A 17158-nucleotide genomic window follows, 5' to 3' on the forward strand; every position below is an offset into this window, starting at 1 on the left:
ATTATCATAATATTATATCATATCGTACTCTCTTGTTTCACCGATTTCGGTTGGTTCTAAATATTCCTGTTTGGTACGAAGTAAGCACATGTTTAATGATGGCCTGGGTGGGCGACACCCGCTTATCCCAAACTAGCCCAGTGACGGAATTTAAAATACAAATTTCAGAAGGAATGAAATCAGCGCCTCTAGTGTCAAGAATGCAACTTATCCTATAGTCATCCCTTTGAAGCTTTGGTAGTGATTTGGTAGCAGCTATACGAAGCAGTCTTAAGTCAGTAAAGCACGAGTTTATATTCGGTCTATTCTTATCAGTAAATCTTGGCCCGCCATCTCAGACATACACCTGCCACGAAGTAAATAGAGAGCCGGTTCCGATATCGCACAATTCGCACACGAATTGGCCCCAGAAACCACTGAAGCCCCTACGTGTACCTCTCTATGATATACATCTAGCGGTTCAGTATGTTCATCACAGATGGACTACCAGGGCCGAAGACCGCTGCTGGCGACGGCCGCCCGGCAGTGGCGAAAGAGGTCAACTGTTTACGCAAACGTCAAGGTGAGCATTTTTTGGTGGTTTTATCGGACAAACCTATTAAAATACTGCATAAAGACAAGAAATCATTTGCCAACAAGGTGTTCTGCAGATGAGTTACATTCTCGACTTTTCGATTGTGTATCGATTATTGGGCGATGTTTTCGATAGAGCTCGATAGCTACACTTTTATTTGTGGGAAACCTATCCTTTCGCTTTATTTGTACGTGTATATTGGTTTCGATTACTAACTAGCGAGTCTTCGGTTTAGTGTAGGCGTTCCCTCGCCATGAATGCGCTCGCGATGGGATCATGGATAAGGATTCTGACACTGATTGAACTCGATAGGCGTGTCATATACATGTTGTACATTGTACATGCATAATACATGATGCATTATACATCTATATAAATGTCAAATCTATTTGAAGCCAGACTGGATCGGCTGCAGTACCGCTCTAAAGAAAGTCCAGACAAGTAAGCGACAACGCAAGAAGAATAAGGTCAGTGACTGCGGTAACTTTTTAGCTCACCTCTGGGGAGCTTATACAATACTGAGGTGTCAGTCATCGTCGTCCATTAGCGGACAACGTTTCGTCTGCGCTAAGGCTAGATGGCTAAAACTTGCGGTGATGGTAGCTTTAGGCGATATGACCTACTTTCTGGCCTCCAGACGGCCATCTTGGAAATTGGTTTTTTGCCTTTTTGAAGCTGATGGTTGTACGTAGAGTGACGAAATTTTTATGGTGGGTGTATCTAATAAGGTTAAATGTCATATCACCCGGGTTTTTTGATTTGACCTACTTTTCAAGGTCACAGAGGTCAAAGTTCACTAAATCACCGATAGGTGGCAGGTTTCGTTTCTATTTGAGCTAGAAGGTTCTAAACTTGTGAGGACGTGTCCAGGGACCCTCTATCCTACCCCAAAAATTTGTCCCGCTCAGACTTCAAATATGGCCGCCAGGCGGTCATCTTGAGAATGAAACAATGTCGGATTGCAACCAAATTTCATGTGATTGTATATCTATCTATGTACTCTCTACAACATCCCTGATTTTCAGTCAAATCCATCTACCAATATGGCCGCCAGGTGGCCATCTTGAAAATTAAACAAAGTCCTATTACCCCAAAACTAGTGATCAGATTGCAACTAAACTTCATGTAAATATGTATCTATGTACTCTCAGCAATGTCCCTAATTTTCAGTCCAATCCCATGACAAATATGGCCGCCAGGCAGCCATCTTGGAAATCCAACAAAGTCCTATTACTCCTAAACTGTTGAACAGATGTCAACCAATTTCCATGTGACATGTACACTCTTCAATAACCCTGAAATTCAGTCAACTTTATAACCAAAATGCTATACTTAGATGGTACCGGTAATTTTCTTTGGTGCCATTGAGCCGAGAAAAATAATAATATTCAATGGAGTCAAAACTGTTCTCCAAATGACATGCATTACATTACCCAAGGTGAGCACATGGTCCCTGGGCCGTTTCATTAGATAATTGGGTTCATATTTGATGTACGCAGCATCACTCCAATACAGACAGGGTTGTTCAAGATATTTCTGACTGTTACGATTGGAACCAATTATTTTAGAACCTCCACCCACACAAATAAACAGCTTGTATCACACTTGTGAATAAAATTATCCTGGATATTCGATTTCAAATCACCCTACTTGGCACTACCCAATATTCAGTGACATCACAAAGTGCTGTCCCCTACCCAAGAAAATCCACAACTATTACTTGGAAGAGAACTACCCACACCTATTTTGAATTCCTCAAGACCCTGGCATTTTCAAGTTTCTGTCCAACTATGTCCAATGTGCCAGTGCCCCAATCCTCCTACAACACCAAGTGCTGCCCCCTACCAACGCAAATACACACCAATCATGCAGTGCAATGAGAAACACAGAAGACAACATTAATCATATTTGGCGTCGTTTTATTACCAATGATATAAAATACACAGGATAAATAACTAAGGTTAGGAGAAAGCAGGATAAGAAATGAAAATGACGTCGCAAAGAGGTGGCCAGGTGTTGTTTTTCAATTTTGACAGCAAATGCAAAATTGAGTCTATCGTGAAGTGAATGAGCAAATTCGCCACGATGATTTATGTGTTACCGTATGTTACCACAATTTTTGCAAAAAGAGCAATTGACCACCATCTTGCATTGACATCCTAATTTACAGTAGAACCCCTCTATTAAGGACACTGTTTGGGTTAACAAAATGATGTCCTTAGTAGAGAGGCATCAAGGCTACTGAGGTCAACTTGTATGCAAACGACCAGTTTTGGAAACAAAGTTGTGTCCCCATGAAGAGCATGTCCTCTTATAAGAGGTGACCACTAAGAGAGGCTTCACTGAGGTGAAATCTCAAATTAACCCCCTAACAGCTGAAGATAGTAAAATTATTTGTCCAATCTTAAGACCAGTATCCTCAGTCACGAAGGTTAATTTGAGATTTCTTCAGGAAAAATTGAGGATCTGTTACATAATTCCCAAAAGAACTGCCCTACTAAACCCAAGTAGTCTGCAACTTCAGTTGACTTATAGGCACCACAATTTTACCTAGAACTTGGAAAGCAAAGAGCTGACTCCCAAACTTGAAATTGGGATTCACTTCAATTTGAAGGAGTTCTGATTGCTTTAGGATTTCAAGTTCTTGCCAAAATGGTGATGTCGGTGGTCAATCATTAAAAGACTATAACCAAACTGCATAGTAATGCAGTAAAAATCAACTTGGACCTCAAATGGTTAACAAAATTTTTGAATTATTCTAATACTGATTTCAGTCATCACAATAATCAGGACATCCAAATTAAAAAAATAACGCATTTCTAACTCGATTTTCACGACAGATCAACAGATCCTTCAAATTTTTTCATTCAACTTCATTTAGATACACATCAGGCGAGAGTTTTTTTATACCTTGTTTCGTGAACCCATCACTTACAAAAATGACCACAAAAAAAATTGTGAAAATTGTTTGTTTTTTTTATTGTCTCACAGAAATTTTACCAGGATACATGTAGGTTCGTGAAATCAAAAAATCTCTGGAATTTTTTTTTTTTTTTTTTTTTTTTTTTTCAACAGACGTTCAAAAACTTTGGAATAAAAGGTTCGCTAAACAAGGTTTTAAAAAACTCTCGCCTTAGTTTCCAATTGTCAGAATTTCTTTTTACACCAAAGGTCAACTTCATGAATATGGAGACATTTTTGTGTGCACAGCATGAGTTAGTTAGACCTGAAGATTACAAAAGACCACCCATCACCCAAATCAAAATTCATATAATCTTCAACATCAATTACAAATCTTTCTCAGAAATCAAATAAAAAATACTTGATTAAATTAAACCACTTAGAGGCAATTGTTCGTATTCATATTTTGATTTTGATTTTGATTAGGAAAAAATTCTATGAAAAAATATGCCAATGGAAATATTTCCATAGATACATGCAGTTCTTTGAAAGAGATAGGATAAGACATGTGCTGCCACCTATCTTTGGCTCAACAAAACACTTGGGTCTTGGTTGGCTATCTGAACACTAGGTGTCTCTAGTAGTAATCTCACTGCTCTATATTACTATTATCTTGTAAAAATTATTGATACAAATTCTACAAAAGTTATTTCAGCCTGAAAAAACCCTTTTGAAACAAGCATGAGAATTTTACAACAGCCCCCAAGAAATTTGCATTGATATTATAATTTGTTCCATATCATCCAGCCCCACCCCCTAAAAGATTCTCCTCAGGTAACCTTTCTTTGAGGAAACTTTTTTTAGATTGTCACTTGTGTTCAATTGGAGGTTAAGAAGGCGATTTTCAGGACACTTCTCGCTAATATAGACACTTGTATTTACCCAAAAGTGTCTATATTAGAGAGGTCTTTTCTCCCCTCTCATGCTCATTTCAAAACAACTAACACATCAGCAGTACAAAACCTGGCCGATAATACTACGAAATTCTGCCCGGCAAAATTTCAAACTCCGCCAATCCTGATATTCATCCAGTTTCACTTGTCACTATGGTACACAGTTAGCACCAATGTTTGTCATATCATATCATACAAATATACATAAAATTCATTTCACCCGTCGCCAAATTCACGTTTACGTGAATGTACATTTGTTGTGTAAATGTACATGTGAATTTGACCAACTTGAGGCGGTTTACAGTACAAATTTATTTACACCTAATGCACATGCAAAGCAAGTAAAAAATGACTCATCGAATTTTTGACCAAGTTGTCTTTTACCCCAAAACAACCTCAATTTCATGAAAATAGGTTCAGTAACACAGGAAAGATTTGCCAAAAACAGGCAACAACAATAATTGGTGTTGGGTAGAAACAGCAGAAATACAACACGGTCTCCGAAAGGCACAACATCCAGAAGAAGAGAGATCCGGGTAGTTGGGATCCAAATCTTAGCAGATGTTGTTAAAGGCGTGGTCCGTTTGTCAAAATTCAAAATTTGAAATTGAATTTGAAATGTTCCCATTATGTTAATATGCGATACATGAATCTCAACAATGCAGTTGAGAATGCCATACATGCCAATTTTCATTGAGCTGGAATGTCATGTCAGTTTAGTGTCACGGCGGCCATTTTTATATCCGACTACCAATGGGGCACAAGTAAACAATACATAAATAAACCAGGCCTTTAAATTTCTACCAATGAAATAAGAATTTTCGGGCACGATCGCCAAAAAATTGACTCCATCTCTTCAGAACAAATTTGTCTTGAATTTAAAAATCCATATTAAACTTCTTTATCCTTTTACAAAATTCCAACTTATAGTACGTCAGAATATTAAGACCTGTGATCCCGTTACCATAGTTACGAAGGATATTTCGGTGAAAACGGACGTACTCCAACGAAAGTGTAAACAACAGCGAATCCACTTAGATATATTCCTGAGAGCGCCACCATCAGGGCACATACGAACTACTTGCGTCTGAGTTTGAATTTGCACACTTCTGATAAGGCACCAGTTTCGTCCTAAGACTGGTACTCTGACTGAGCACCACGATTTGAAACTACACTAACGCCGCATGCGCGATAGTTGGCGCCACCTTGCGCCTGATTAGCAAACTATATATATACACATATACATATTTACAACACTGTTTGTGCGTGAAGGTCCACATTCGCTATACGATCACTTCATATATTACTTTTTTGGGTTTGGTGGGGTCGGGCGTTGAGTAGCCGCTCTCGTTGTGGCTACGAGAATCGTCCATTTTTAAACTTCCGTTTGGATGATGCGTGTCTAAATACGGTTTGTCTGACGATGAATCTGGAAAAAAAGACAGGTGAGATGATAAGAAATATGGTTTTGGGGGGCATAACATGTTTGACGAGTCTTCCTGTATTTCCCCACAATGATCATTGTTGTTTTTGTAATAAAATATTGTTGTTTTTTTTAATAAGATATTCCCGATAGTTGTATTCCAGCAATCCTGGCGTCCCGAAAAAAAGACCATTCCTCCTCAGTTGTCATTACCCATATAGTATAAGGACCACCAAATTCTGACACTCGTTCGGAAATGCAAATATCCCAGCACCTTGACCTACACCATGTGTTGTGACCTATGAAATCTATCGATGATCTGAGTAAGCCACGTTATCTCAAACTGCACTTGTAGAAAAGTCGTACTAAATAGGATAAATCTTGCGTGGTTGAGGTGAGCGCGTATGTGTATAAACTGTGTTGTTATCCTGAGTGAGTCAAATGTCGGTGTGTTCAGCAACTGGCTGCAGCATGTGATTTGAACCTGAAGCCATATGTAATATGATTCTTACTGTGATCAAAAACTTATTACTCAAAAAAACTCTATCCCGATGACCCGAAAAATATAGTTTTTTGGAGCATCAATAGCTCTAACACCTCAGAATGGATTCTTTCCAACTTGGTCTCAATTGAAAGCATTTATTCTTTGCTATTCGAATATAGTAACTTCTATGTATTTCGGTTATACTCTGGACTCCCATATGGTATCAAATGCACAGCTCTTATGTACTATCCCCAGATTGTCAACACTGTGAAATGATCAAGTTGAGGTCTTTTAAATCACACCAGATGTATTTCAAAGGCGCCTGAGAGTTGGGGAAATCTTTCACCAAATTTGGGTGCCGTAGAAATGTCATATTTGATTGATTTGATTGATGCCACCACTAGGGTATATAAGCCCACCCACTCACTCTCTGCCATTGAAGTGTATGAAAGCATGATTTAGCACTTAAGCTTCAGAAGGTTGAAATGCAAGCAAATGTTTTTGAAATGAAAGTACAGTAGAACCTCCCGTAGCGGACACCTCTCTATTAAGGACAACCTCTCTATTAAGGACACTAGTTTTGGTCCCAAATTGGTTCTTTCCATTCAATTTGACCTTTCTAATCAGGACACCTCTCTATTAAGGACAACACTTGTCAGTCCCGAGGGTGTCCTTAGTAGAGAGGTTCTACTGTATGTTTAAGGGTCGGTGAAGTATGACACGTGTGGACCAGGCATCCATGGTGATCGAAGAAGATTGACTGGTCACCACTGGCATGTCTGGGTGGTAATGGCAGAATTAACATTACAAAGAAAACTCATGATATTCAGAAAAGATTTGATGAAAATCAGAAAAGATTTGATGAAATAGAACTAACGAAAGGGGTCCAGAGCAAAGGGCGGTTAATCCAACATTGAAAATTGAATCGTGCTTTAGCCAGAAGTACCAGTACCGTGGAATATTTCACCAATCTAAAGGTGAACTCTCTGAAATATCATAATTTGTGCCCACTTCTACCTTTTGGTGTAAAGTGCTAGCTTATTGCGTTTGTGTCTAAAGAAATTGCGAAAAAGTATACAATTGAGTGACTGATTACATTTTCCAATCCTTGATCGTTATTTAAATGCAGTGTGAGTAAAATGTTTGGGTCAAGATGTCTTTTGCTCTGATTTGCTCTGATTGATAAAGGGTTAAACTGTCCGGTTGTCATGACGATGATATGATGTATTTGGTGTTGTTTTGTGCTTTTTCAGAGAACCGTGCTGACGAATGCAAGAAATCTGAAGATTTTAAGTACAAATTACGGAAAGAACGTAAAAAATGTAAAAAAGTAAAATGAAATTTTTAGAATGATGCTGAATTTGTTTTCATATCTAAGATTCATGAACATATTTAAATGTAAAAAACAATTTTCCAAATAAATGAATTCAAATAATATCGAAGATTTTGATTTCCACTTACACAATGAATATTAACCCTATACAATGGAACTGTGAAGAAAAGTTGATTTTAGTATAAAATTTGGCTTAAAGAAACTTCATTATATCAAAAAGTTTGCACCAAAAAATGAAATTCTAAGAAGATATTTCCAACTAGATTATTTTTTTTAAGTAAAATAATTAATTAATTTTTTCATAAAATTTTTGGCCAATCAGAGAAGATGACATCTTGACCTTTGACCCTGTCTTTTCTAACTATAACATTGTTATTGCAATTTGCATATTTTGTTTGTTATTGCAATGATTTGCATATATGAATATTTGAATATGCAAATTATACCACTGAATATTCATGTCAGCAGAGGCTCTCTGAAAAAGTGTAAACACATCATCTGGGAAAACGACCAACAAGAGATGATAACACACATGCAAAAGTGTTACTGGTTTACAAAAGCTTTTCAGGATCGGGTGACAGAGTGATTTGATCTTAGGTTTTCATTGAAAGTTTTGGTCTTTTAAAATTCGGTACAGCATTCAAAAAGATCAGCATGAAAGAAGAAGCAAACTAAACAGAGGACTTGGTTGCTATGGCTGGTAACCATTGGCAACCGTTGCTACAGTAACTAGACCCATCACCACGGCAACTAAAGACTTACCACTATTTAGCTGTAAGGGGGGTTTCTCTATAGAGTCGAAGCCTTCGGGATGAGCTGATGAAGAGGGGGGAGAAGGGAGATATGGCGTATGAATAGAGTGGTACAACATCCAGGTGACAGGCTCGGAGGAGAGAGGAAGTATGTCACTGCAGAGTAAAGCACTGTACATTGATGTACACAATTTCGGTTCTCATAAACTCAAAATTGACACACTTCCATCCTCCTCCTAGGGAATAGGGCCTATATGTACAGTAAATGTGAGGTGAAACAGAGGGTGTCATGACATCATCAAGACTCGCAGCGGTTTGGTTCCAATCATGAAGCAGTCAATGGAAACCTTGTACTCCCCCTGGTCAAGTGCTTGCCATGCATGCGGTGGTGATATTTTTACGATGCATGGACATGATAGTCGATATAAATGAGTGAGGGCAAAATAATAAAACATGCTCTGTGAGACGCAGCAGATGCGATAATCCCAAATTTTTCATGCCAAGACAGTCAAACTCAATCCATGTTACCACAGATAATCTAGTTTCACTGCTCCAAGATCACTTTACTAATCGCCCAAAAAATCAGCGCAAAGGCCGACCAGAACATGATGTCATGACCTTCGGAGAAGTTGTAGTCGCCGACCCATTGTCTACCCAATTACGCGACTTGCTACTTTTGTTCAAGGCTTGACGCCAGCACTCGTAGTCACGCAAAGTCGCATTTTCAGGGCCGATTAACTTCTGATCAAGACCACACAACGGATGTCACCAATGACATCTGTGACATCACACAATACTCGATTGTTCATGTGATCGGAAGTATATTGGACTCGAAATTGCAACTTATCGGAATGGAGAGTGAGTGCGCATCTTGTGGATCTTGACTTACTAAGAAACTACCTTAGATCGGAGAAACTAGGGTAGGTGAAGAGACTTACAAGACAGACGCAATTAAGGTGAGATTTACAAAGGTAAGATATTATACAAACAAATTCACATAAATAAACATCATTCTGATCAATATCAATTTACAATTAACACATATTTGCATATACTCACTTATCGTTATCGTAAAAGGTTCTTTAGGGTCTCTAAAACTGTTCATCTCGTATGATGGTGGTGGCTCGCTTGGGAAGCGACCGTTGTGATGAGCGTAAGGATTCAATGGGCCACCATTCATCCTTGGTGTCGGATGTTTATCTGGAAAAGTCACAAGATTACCGTTAGTAATGATGATTTTTAAATTCACATTTCAGAATTGAAGTTGGATGATGAAGATTTTAAATTGAAGTCCGAGGAATTATAGAGATTTCGAAATGAACTTCAACCCACAGTCAAACTAGGACAATGAAAATTTCTAGGGCGCATAATCTAGCTTGGCGCATGTATTATGTGACCAGTCATGGCAAAGTCAGGTGCATGTCGCACAGAAGATAGTGTGTTGTCTCATGAGAGTGCAGTTCCATTTCTTGCCATCAGGTGGCAGCGCAGTGAAAAAGTGTTGCCCAAAAAATCACCAAATTGGCCAAACTTGATTTTCAACTAAAAGCAAAGCTACAGCGATTGAATTTGCCCAGATAAAGCTCTGGAACTTTTTGTGTCATTATTTTTCCATTGGGCGAGAGATGGCATTACAGGCACTACTTTACAGGACAACAGAGTTACGACATTGGATGTACAATGTACAACATTTAGAGGTTTGGGAGGGAAAACAGAGGTCTATCACCGAGGTTACCGGAGGATGGATCGAGGTCAGGGTGAAAATGAACCATGTACCATGTTATGTTAATGATCACCATAATGTTTTTATGATACCAGACGCCGTCTATCGTGGTGGATTCCGTAGAATTCTAAAGCAAAGCTTGAACATAAGCAGCTATGTAATTTTCTGTATCTTTAAAGGCCATCACCTTCCATAAATGAAATTTGAAATTGAGAATTTGAAAATTGCCCAAACAAAAATGTGCTACCCTTGACAATTATCGCTGCAATGAACAATAAAGGTATGCTTGTCTGCAAAAAAACTTGTAATTGCTGGATCTGATAATTTAGGTCACAACGACCACTTATTTTTGTCGAAACAGATCCCACGATTACCATGGCAAACAAGAGAATTTTACAGAATGCGATCATGATCGCAGGTCGTAGCGACAAGAATCGCTTGTTTGCAAAGTGTTCGGCACAGCAAAACTAACAGAAAATAAATACAACCTCATCTCCAGGTCTCACAAGTTCTAAATTGGACACCTGGTGACGAGGTTGCAAAAAATAAACGGCGGAAAAGGAGTGCAAGCCACGCCACAGTGCGACGACAACAGGGTTACAGCGCCATCTACCATCAAAGACCGACACCACCCCTTACGTGACGTGTTAGTGGCAAACACACCTCCCGATGTTGGATCATCCATGTCTCCGTCGAGCATATCTAACGCGGGATTATCAATACCTGATGAAGGCGGGCGGCGACCTCTTTTGGAGCCAGTCACAGGCACTGGGTTTGGACGGCGACTGAAAGCAAAACAGAAAGAAATTGGTGAGATTTTTTCGAGAAGAAAATGTCATTTTTGGTGATTTCAAAATTTGCTACCACAAAACAATATTTCAACGTATCGACGTGATGCTAACTCAGAAGTTACCCCATTTCAATAACATGCAAGGGGAGGAGCATGTCAATGATTCTTCACAGGATGATAATTTCAGTAAAGGAACCAGAAACAGTTTTTATATCATAACAACTATGTCTGATGGACTCAACTGAAGGAGATACGTCAGTGACAAATTTTACAGCACCGAGATCCGAAGGTCTCCTAGAAATGCCACCTATTGTCCAATAAGGGTACTTACTGTGCAGCTTCTGGGAATTCTTTATCGGCTTTCGTCCGCCGACAACATAACACTAACAATATGATGAGGAGGATGAGGACGACGGCACCACAGACGCACGCCACGATTATAATCGTCTCCGTTGGGACGGTATCTTCGGACTCCACTAGAAAGAGAAGAAATTGACATGGATAAGTGATTTGCTCGAGGTTATCAACATGATGATGAGCAGGATAGGAAAGACAGCACCAGAGGCCCGTTACGAAAATGATCATATCTGTAAGGACAATAGCTTCTTACTCTACTAGAAAGAGAAGAAATTGACATAGACAAGTGATTTGCTCGAGGTTATCAACATCATGATGCGCTCAATGTAAATGAGGACAACAGCACCACAAAGACAGTTTCTGTCGGGACAGTGTCTTCCAACTTCACTAGAAACAGAAAAGAGCAAGATAGAGAAGTGTCTTGCCCGAGATACAAAACGTGATGGGAAATGTAGATTGATGAAAGGACACAGTATATGATGTCATGTGGTCCTTCTGCAACAAAGAAATGAGAAAAGGGTGATTAAGTGTTTTGCTCCAGGATGCAATGAGAGTGACACTGCAAAATTCATAATAAAGACACTATTTAGCATTACCGTGTTATGGTAAAGTGTCATGATCAAGAGCACAAACAAGTCCAATCAGATTTGATTGGTACAAAGAGAAGAGTCCGCATTCTGGATCTAAAAATAGCCAAGATCATTTGCGACATGAAACCAGCGGGACACGCAAACTCAAAATGACACATCCTTGTCCAGTGGACGGTCACGAATATCCGACGCGGCATTCCGTGACCAGCATGGGGGATTGAAAAGGGGCGTCGCTAAATTATTCAGCACATGTCGGCATGCTGGGGAGGAATGACAAGAATTACGCTTCGTTTCGTTTTGTGCGATGGGTCATAGCTCATAGGAAATGTTCATTGCTGTATGGGAAACTTGGGCCTACTTTTGATGATGTCAACCCCAGTGACAACACGACAATGGAGCCTCATTGGAGGGATGTGTGCAGCTAGGAACAAAAAAATTGCGAGAAACTCTGACATTTTAGACTAGAGTGTAAATGAAATACACCAAGGACTCAATGATGAAAAACTCTTGAAACTTTCTTTGACTTTTCCTAGCACTTGTCATTTTGACTGTTCCCCAGACCCAATTGTGATGGACAGGCTGAGGTTACAGCCAAGTTTGTCACACCAAAATGTCTGAACAACTTTTACAGTTGAAGAAGAATAAACTTCCATATTGTAAAAAGCCAACGAAAGTAAAAAACCCAATGAGGTTGGGTTGTACATGCTTCCCGAAATTGGTGGCTTGCATTGGAACTAACTTTTTCCCCCTTGTCCGTCATTAAAGGCATTCAAGTGTGTTGGTCAACCATGACTATCTCCTTTGTCCCTCCACCATAAGGCCTAGTTTCCCCTTATGACATCACTATTTCGGACACTCAGCGCCCCATTTCCGGAAATTGTATAAGGTAATGATTTCATTCAAATGTGAGAATTTCATTCAAAGTCTTGTAGATGGTAAATTTAATACCTTTGTCAACCTTGCAATAACATGATACTGTTATTACAGCCAAAGGCTCGAGGCCAGCAACTTTCTATTATAGTCTAGTATAACCTTCTCACCTGAAAATTACAATTATCAATTCAAGACCTAAACCCAAATGATAATATTTTGAAAAGCCAAGCATCTGTTGTAGGAACTTCATGATGCCGTCCAAACCATTAGCTTTTTATGGTTTTATTTTCACAATTTTTGTGAATGCAGTGGCCAACATGAACTTCAAAAGCCTGTTATGCATCAGCCATTAAATTTCTTGGCTAACAGTATATTTAGTCAATTACCAATTGAAATTGAGCAAATTCACCAACTTTTAGTGTTGCCAAAAATTAACGTTTTACAGTATTCATGTAGTTTTATATACCACATTTATGTCCCTGTGACGTCTTTATTTGGGTCGCCATGTCACCAAGATTTTAACTGGTAGACGGAAAATTAGCTGACAATTTGAACACGCAGCACTCTTGCTCTGAGTCCATCTGTCTACCACTACACCACCGGCCAGAAAATGTGCTGAGCAAAAAATCTTCTTTAAATTTTTTTTCTTCAAATTTGTCCCACGGGTGAATCTCGAGAAGTCAATTTGAGACTGGAGTCCTTCAGATAATTATGGTCCCGTTAGCACCATGATTAGGGGTGCAATTGTATCCAGAGTTGACCAAGTGAAAAAATTCTACCCTTTCATCTCGGACCGCTTTGTGCAAACATATGTCAACTTTTGACCACAAACCTGAACCCAGGTTCGAAAGATGCACATGAAATGTACACAATTTGAAAAATATTTCACTTAGGGTCAAGGTTTGCATTGTTGGAAACATCTGAAACCTGGACCCAGGTTCATCTGACTGCATATTTTGTGCATGCTTTAGATCTATGTGATATGCTTTGGACGAGGTTAAACATGCCTCTGGATATTTTGGGGATTTTTCGAGAGCGTTAAATTTAGATGCAAGAAATTGCATGAACGCCACTCCATCTTGTTATTTTTATAAAATTTGAAAAGGAAGTGCGAGACGCATTATTGCATCAATTGTTAGTCGCCATAGAAATAAATTCGGCAAATGTCCACAAACTTTTATGCGGACAATCCGAGCGGTTAGCAGTAAAAATAATTGGATTTCGAACAATTGGATAAAACGGAACGAAAATGAAATGTTTTCATCCGTCAGTGCCCCCTGCTGGCTTTTAAAGTGGACGATTTAATCGGAGATGTTTGGGTCGCGTTTCCTTTTGTCGATGGTCCGGTAGGATGACCTGGGTTACATTTTACAATGACCAATGATACGATTTACACATTCTCAAACGCTGTCCCTCCTGCTAGGTTTGCGAAGAAAATTGCAAAATATCAGCAGATTTTGTTCTAATGATAATCAGGACAGTCCGGTTGACTGGCCAGGTTCAGGTTTTACAATGACCATCATGGTCCGTTTGTCCCGCTTGCACTTCAGACCATTAAGAGGTCCTTCCTGACATTGTAAAAGAACCCTTAATTGGCAGTGTACAGTTTCTTTAACCCTTTCATAGCTACTTTGATTCAACAGAAAGTTAGGAATTTAAATAGGAGAGAAAATGGAGAATTAGTCAGTCCACTAGTAACCTCAAATTCAGATATTGGGACGCACACTGTTGTTGGTTGAATAAATAAATAGACAATGGCATTATTGATACTACGTCCAGTAATATCCCCTTATGCCCAAGCTTCAAATAAGATGTGAAAATTTTTTTGGGTTCTTCCAAAAAAAAGTCTGCCGCAATTTCAATTTCAACTTCGATCAGGGACACTTCCATCCAACATTAATTTCACCAGCCGCTGAGCCAACTTTCTCTAAAAGGTCACCCCCCTCCATTCAGTCACAAAATAGCCACTTTGTTTACTGGGACAATTGTGCTGAAACTTTTAAGAAAATCTTACAACTTACCCACTCCAACCATCCTTCCAACAGCACAACTGAAGACTGATGTTGAGCAAAATATCCTAATATATCCAAGCCTAAGTCAATGAAAATATGATACAATATTCCTCATACAGAGTTCCAAACAAATTTAAGGTTGACAAAATGCTCTGAAGTCACCAGCACAACTTTCATTGGGACACTTCCACCCGACACTGACTGGACCAGACGCGATGCTGACCGTCTCTGAAAGTGTCAACGACCCATTCAACCACCAAATATAGCATGTGGTTCTCTAGCATGGGTAGGGGTCCAAATGGGCAGGCCAGACTGTCCCTTTTTATCAGAGGGTTCTAACCGCTGTGTGATTTTTTAGCAATTAAAAGATCATATGCTAAAAAGGCTTTCAGTTTCAACAAGCATGAATGCACTGTTTTGATGAAGAATGCATTAGATTTTCAGCTCGAGTGAGGTTGGAGCAGTTGTATATTGAAAGAAAGGGATCACTGGGGGTATATTGATATTGTACCAAAGGGATCAAAGGGGCTTAATTGAAAGCGTAAGTCAATTGCTTCATTATAATTGAAAGACTTAATCAAGGCTTAAAGAGGTGTAAATTAGTTGGTCAAGGTGTAATTGAGTTTGGAACAGTTGTTTTATGACTGGGTTGGCAGTTCGGCCCCACACTGTTGGAAGTAATCAAATGTTGGTGACATATTGTGGTAATTGCCCCCCCCCTCTGAGGGTCTGGCTGGAGGGGTGCTTCCCATGGTATAGGGGCGCTAACAACATCCAATATGACTAAAGCGATGTTTTGTATTTGTCACAGTAAAAACATAAGGTGTCACATTTCCTCTTTTCCGACACAGACGTCATATGTCGACAAAAACGTTGAAGTAGACTCCCGATGAGAGCACCGTTTGTCTAGCTTATGAGAGCGAACATGGAATGATATTGGCTAATAAAATTCTTTGTTAGTCTCTATTTTGACCATTACTCTCACCTAGCACCATAAAATTGCAGTTATGGATCATGAAATATTGAATAAATTGCATCGAAAACACTATAAGCCATTCCCCCAAATATCCTTATAACCACACAAGCGCATAGGAAGAAAGGGAATTTTGGAATATAATATTGCAAGGACAACACACTCGGCTTAGGATAAAGGCAATCCCTTCCTTGTGGTTGTTAAGTCCCTAGGCCTGGTGGGTAATGCCTGAAGTTCTGCATAGAAATCACCAGGAAATGGAAGTAAATCTGAGGTTTTAGTCACATCAACAAAACCAATTCAATTTTTAGGCACAAAACATGTCGTGAACACTCTGAAGTGATCTTCGACCGCAGAAACTGGAGTATATGAGATGTCCTTGTTGTGACTTTCTCTGTGAATGAGAGGCCAATTACTCAAACTATGATTCCATTTAGCATGTCATAAATTCAAAATTTTGTGGATGAGCTTTTTGTCAGATCATCACATCTAGGATATTGTAGATTAACCCTGTGGTCCTTCAGAAATTGCGACAATAGGCACAGGGATCATTGGATTAGCCCAGCTAGTGGGACAGCTTTTCCGGTTTTGCAGATTATGCGTTTCAAGAGTTTGTACCTGGGGGCGGAATTTGAAGATGTCAACACTTCTAAATTGTGTCATTAGAAGATTATCTTCATATTGAATAGAATTAACCCTCCAGGGCTTAGGTCACTTTGGTTTCCAAGGGAAAGAGATGGAAGAAATTTTGAAGATAGAAAATTTGGAATAGATTTAAGGATGACGACCTCCCCCCCCCCCAATAAAGAACAATTTGGTTCGAATTATTGCATTTTAATCCCCCCCTCCCTCAAAAATATCCCTAGCGGCCAGTAGACAACACTGATATAAATAGATTATCCACACTCAGTTTTTGAACTGGACAGTTGTACGGTGAAGAAAAGGCCTATAATATTTTTCTGCAGCCGCAGCAAATTTTCCAAAGCAAAAGGGCATTTTAAGAACATTGTCCCTTTAAGTTTGAATAAACTTCAGAAAGTTCAGGCCTATAGAAAAACACCGCCTTCCTGGAATTTTTGAGTTTTGTCAAATGACCATGTTTTCATTAATTAAAACGCCTGTTAGCCTCAAGAGGGATTTTGACCCCTCGGAATGTATGCATGACCCTTGAGTGGCAATTTGTACCTCCAAAACCCCTCGAGGAAAATTCCTAAAACTGTTTTATCTGTTCACCGATACACAACATACATAAATAAAGCGCAAGCATTCACAATGGTAATTTCTCATTACTTAATGTTACAAAGCGTCCTTGTTAAAATCTAAGCACCTAAAAATCAGAAAATGCAATATCCAGTCTGACTTGTTCACAGAAGAACAATTCGCCCTCAAAGAAAACAGAGTTGGGCTTGAGGTGAAAGTG

The 17158-nt window shown here is 39.3% G+C and overlaps 1 protein-coding gene across 5 annotated transcripts in view; it reads right to left on the reverse strand.

Annotated features, from left to right (window-relative positions):
• Positions 1-2472: 2472 nt before the first annotated feature.
• The window catches only part of LOC135502261 (neural cell adhesion molecule 2-like), an 81352-nt gene continuing 66666 nt past the window's right edge, over positions 2473-17158 (reverse strand). For 2 of the 5 annotated variants that reach the window (XM_064794935.1, XM_064794933.1), the window contains 5 exons: positions 11265-11409; positions 10783-10928; positions 9480-9620; positions 8431-8484; positions 2473-5857 (listed from right to left, as the gene is read on the reverse strand). In XM_064794935.1, the coding sequence (XP_064651005.1) occupies positions 5712-5857; positions 8431-8484; positions 9480-9620; positions 10783-10928; positions 11265-11409 (632 nt within the window). In that variant the 3' untranslated portion in view covers positions 2473-5711. The remainder of the gene's footprint in view (positions 5858-8430; positions 8485-9479; positions 9621-10782; positions 10929-11264; positions 11410-17158) is intronic. The other 3 variants (XM_064794939.1, XM_064794934.1, XM_064794938.1) reach the window with 3 other exon arrangements.

Source organism: Lineus longissimus, chromosome 18 (genome assembly GCF_910592395.1).
Source record: "Lineus longissimus chromosome 18, tnLinLong1.2, whole genome shotgun sequence".
Taxonomy (NCBI): Eukaryota; Metazoa; Nemertea; class Pilidiophora; order Heteronemertea; family Lineidae; genus Lineus; species Lineus longissimus.